At 41.0% G+C, this 4,547-nt stretch overlaps 1 protein-coding gene across 1 annotated transcript in view; it reads left to right on the top strand.

The window, feature by feature from the left end:
- The first annotated feature begins 447 nt into the window (after positions 1-447).
- Positions 448-4,547, top strand: part of noc2l (NOC2-like nucleolar associated transcriptional repressor) — a 19,145-nt gene continuing 15,045 nt past the window's right edge. The window contains exons 1-9 of the mRNA XM_019863040.1: positions 448-642; positions 973-1,101; positions 1,177-1,360; positions 1,441-1,681; positions 2,376-2,466; positions 2,567-2,645; positions 2,792-2,902; positions 3,067-3,180; positions 3,265-3,453. Coding sequence (XP_019718599.1) covers positions 557-642; positions 973-1,101; positions 1,177-1,360; positions 1,441-1,681; positions 2,376-2,466; positions 2,567-2,645; positions 2,792-2,902; positions 3,067-3,180; positions 3,265-3,453 — 1,224 coding nt within the window. The 5' untranslated portion in view covers positions 448-556. The remainder of the gene's footprint in view (positions 643-972; positions 1,102-1,176; positions 1,361-1,440; positions 1,682-2,375; positions 2,467-2,566; positions 2,646-2,791; positions 2,903-3,066; positions 3,181-3,264; positions 3,454-4,547) is intronic.

Genomic DNA, 4,547 nt, shown 5'->3' with positions numbered 1-4,547 from the left:
GCGCGAAAGGCCCGGGCTTCTTTTCAGGAGTCATGATTGGTCAAGTGCTAATTTGGTTTGTTTGTGTTTTGGGGGGGTTGTCATCAACTATGATTTTTGCCAGTGAAAGTTAAATAAATCCCACCACTGTTGGTGGTTATTCTGTCTCTTATTCATGCGATGCGTCTACTCACCAGCAGCCGCTTTTGGCGTGACAGTGGGGAAGCGTTTTTGTTCGTGCACTTTCCCAGCTTTGTGCAATAAGGTGTAAAGAAAATGACAAGTAAACAAAAGAATACACCTGTTTCGATGCTTGTCCCGTGGATGTAGCTATCATTCGATTTAAAGCTCATATGTAGCGTCACAACACAACTCGAAAATTTAAGATTCTCGTGCGCGCCGAACGTTTTATTTTTTATTTTAGAATACACTAACTACACAATTGTAAACTTATTTCACTCCTGATAAATGTAGCATCTATGGTCTTTCAACAACTGTACTTATCTGAGGGAATCACGCGCTCATTTTTTTTTAAGATCTTAAACAAAAATCTATGAGAAAGCATCAGTAGTTGTCCATGAAACATAAAATCAACAGCACCCGTTGCATTGTGGGTAAAGGAAGTTCGGCGTCACATGTTGAAAACAGCATGGCAGGGAAACGGTACGTGCTATTTTTCAGATGTATATTTATTTGTAAAAGTTTGTCATACATTTCTTTGCCATTCTTAGGATAATACTGGATGTTATGTTTTGGCATTAATATTGGATGTTATGTTTTGGCATTGTTGGACAGTGAAATTGAGTTACTTTAACATGGCTGATGTGCTAGCTTGAAGGAGTCTTGCTAGCGGTTGCTATCAACAATCAGTCGGACGTGTTATCTATACTGCATATGAAATGTACTGACCCTGCTTCTTTTTGATGACGATACTTGAAACTATTGTTCCTCCGTATACCGAGGTAATTTATAGAGATGTTATGTTTGTCGTAGAAAACTAGAGGACCTCAGTTTCGATGAGTTCTTGCGGTATGGATTGGATTCAGATGATGAAGAGGAGACGAAAGACAAATCCCCCAAGCAAAATGGACAGAAGAAAAAGGACAAGAGGAAAGATAATAAGTAATGACCATACTTGTTGATTCAAATGTATGAATCCAAACGCTGACCTAAAACAATGCATTTTCCCCTCTTTAGGGATGAAGTGAAGATGGGTAAAGCGTCCCAGCACAAGGACCAGTTGTCTAGATTAAAAAATAAAGATCCAGAGTTTTACAAGTTTCTGCAGGAAAATGACAAGAACCTCTTGAATTTTGATGACAAGGATAGCTCTGAGGATGAGGATGAGGACAATTACCACAGACTGCCATCTACATTGGAGGTGGGACTGACGCCAGTGTTTAAAATTTATTGTCAGTTCATAAATGATTCCCCAACGACAAAATCATCCTTTATATCTAGGAGGCCAGCGATGAAGAGGAGGTCGAGGAGGAGGGTGCTCAAAAGGCTTCTAAGAAATCCAAGAAGACAGACGAGGCCATTAAAATCACTGAAAAAATGATCCGCGATTGGAAAGCTTCCCTAAAAAAGGGACCTTCCTCCCGCCTCGTCAGAGAAATCACCCAAGCCTTCAAGGCCGCCGTTGCTACGACTAAGGGTGAAGGAGCTACCCAATGCAAGTACAAGGTGGATGAGAGTTCAGGTAAGAACCACTCATTTTATGTGGTGATATTGTAATATTATTAGCATTGTAACTCCGGGTTTAAGGACTAATCTAGCTCGGGGTCGAACTCCATGCTAAATGATTATGAATACATTCTTTGGAAGACCACTCAAGACTTTGCAAAAATGTCATCAAATGCCGTGACTTGTATCGCTAAGGCAAATTCATCCGTGTCAGTAAACGAGTTCAATGTGGACTCGTAGTCTTTATTCATGGCTAATATCCGTATGCTGCTGTGCTGCCCCTGTGTTTTTGTCAAAACGGCAAGACTGCAGAGTCATTGACATTTTGCTAACATTTTTAAGCAAAGCAAACTACATGAGCACATATTCTCACGCCACCCCTCCCACTCCACCTTCATGGTGACTTCAAGTAGCAAGCCATTTGTATCTGTCAGTGTCAGCCACCTAATTGGGGATAACGTGGAGGACCAGCCATCAAAGAATGAAACCAAATACCACGGTTCCAGCAGGTGGCGCCAAATTAATGCTTGAACATCTCGGCAAGTTAATCAGTTAACGAAGGCTTGGTTCCAAAATAATCTGTGAACATGTGAGTTTGTGAATGCTGAACAGCCAGTAGGTGGTAGCTCAATGTTATCTTCCAACTGCCTTTGGTGTGCTTTTATTGGTGTAACAGTAATGTTGTAATTTTTCCCCAACTCTGTCTGCAGTGTTTAATTCCCTGGTCCTCTTCTGCATCCGAGACATCCACGGTGCCTTCCAGCAAATGCTCAATTTAAAGGCAGATACAGACCCAAAACGGTAGTCTGGGAGTTTCCAATCTGCCAAATTCTACACCTCTGCGTATTTCAGGGCTGATGGAAATAAATCAATGACTTTCTTCTGTTGCTGTTGCTTGTAGGCTGGTGCTACCACAAACTAGTCCGAAATGGCAGAAGAACCAAGTAGACATCAAGATGTATCTCAGTGGCGTTATTCAGGTTGGTTGGCTGCCATTATTGTGTGATATAGATTACAGGGAAACAGCTGATCAATTCCGAAGTTGTGCGTCTTCTGTGACTTATATTCTCTGCAGCTTTACAAAAAACACTTGCGTTCTGTTTTCATTAATGCTCTCCATCCACAGTTGCTATCCTGTCTAACAGAGGCCACAGTCATCAGCGCTGTCCTGCGACACGCCAATCAACTCGTCCCTTATTTTCTTTGTCTTCCCAAACAGTGTCGGCACCTGGTTAAGGTAGGATTGATGCGATTATGGACGGTAGCATCACGATACTTTGTTAATCTCTTAAAGGAAATGAATAAAAAAATCACCACCGCCAGTATTGCACGAAGCTCGATTATTGCAGTGTCATAGTTCAAATGTTTTTGTTCATCCACGTCACGTTTGCTTGTCTTCAGCAATTGATAAAGCAATGGAGCACTGGAGAGGAGACATGTCGGGTCCTTGCCTTTTTGGCCCTCAACAAAATCTGCAGACACAAGCAAGAAAACTATCTTGTCCCAATTCTGAAGGTGAGTAACAAAAAGACACATTGAGATGTTATCTCAACGTGGATTAGTGTCAAGAAATAAATGTCACTTTGTCCTCCCCACCAGCAAATGTACATTTCGTATGTGCAAAACTGCAAGTTCACGTCCCCCAATGCGCTGCCCATGATCAACTTCATGCAGCGCACCCTAACAGAGATGTACGCCCAGGACACGCAGGCCACTTACCAGCATGCCTTTGTCTACATCCGACAACTCGCCATCCACCTAAGGAATGCCATGACCATGAATAAAACGGTTGGTTTCCCATCATGTGAAAGGGTTTAGGAGCGCAGACTACCAAAGCAAAGGAGAATTTTAAGTGTAATCCTCAAAAGAATGGGGTTCAGAATTCACACGGAATTTTCACTTTTGTTTTGGGCCACTCTGAGGTTGCATTTGCTACATCAATGTGTTATCATTCACTTCAGGTTTTTTTTTGTTTTTTTTTTTGTTTTAATTTCATCACTGTGGGTTAGATCATCCTAAATGTTTTAACTTTATACCAATGGCAATTCAACCCTCCTAAAACCAGAGGAAAGTCATTGACAGAAAAGGCATGATTAAAGAAGGCCAGTGAGGAGTCTTGCCTGGTAGCAAGGTCCAGTTCATGCTTGAATTTTAATTTGAAGACACGTTGAATTAGAAGGTCACACTGTTTGGAAATTATTTTACGCCAGTGGTTTTCAAAAGGGGGCGGGGGCATCCGCAAACCTAAACTTGGGATTCAGCAAAAATAATTTGTAATAAATTATGTCGGATGAATATTTACAAAATGTAATACATTTCCTATTACTAGTTTCATTGAATTTGAGAGTAATGAGTTTCTTTACAAAAGTACCATCTAGGTAGATTAAAAAGTTACTCATTACTTTCAAGTTACTTTTTTGAATCGTGATTGATTTATTCATGCTTTTTTCATTTTCAACAAAAAAATGCAAAATTTATTGCCATAGCTGGTAAAATTTAGTCGTAATGAGAATCTTTAACGATATAGTGTGGGGTATTATGTTAAAAGTTTGGACTTTATAGTGGGCAATCACTGCCATTGATTAATATTTGTATAAAAAACAAGTAGCATTCGTGAACACATAGATATTAGAGCTGATAATTGGTCCAATATATAAATAATCCCAGACTGCAAACCATAATTAAAATGACCAACCCTTTTTGACCCAAGAGCTACTTTTCAAGCCGACCAACCTCGGTGACCGACTGTTAGCGCACGTGCACGTATACACACGTGCACGCACGTACGCGCGCACACACACACACACACACACACACACACACACTCACACACAGCAGCAGACAATACACATCCATGGCGTCTCCACGGAGAGACGGTGGGT

The sequence above is a fragment of the Hippocampus comes genome, unplaced genomic scaffold (genome assembly GCF_001891065.2).
Source record: "Hippocampus comes isolate QL1 unplaced genomic scaffold, H_comes_QL1_v1.1 scaffold1, whole genome shotgun sequence".
Lineage (NCBI taxonomy): Eukaryota > Metazoa > Chordata > Actinopteri > Syngnathiformes > Syngnathidae > Hippocampus > Hippocampus comes.
Note: the sequence above shows the minus strand (reverse complement) of the source record. Positions and strands in the feature narration are given on the sequence as shown.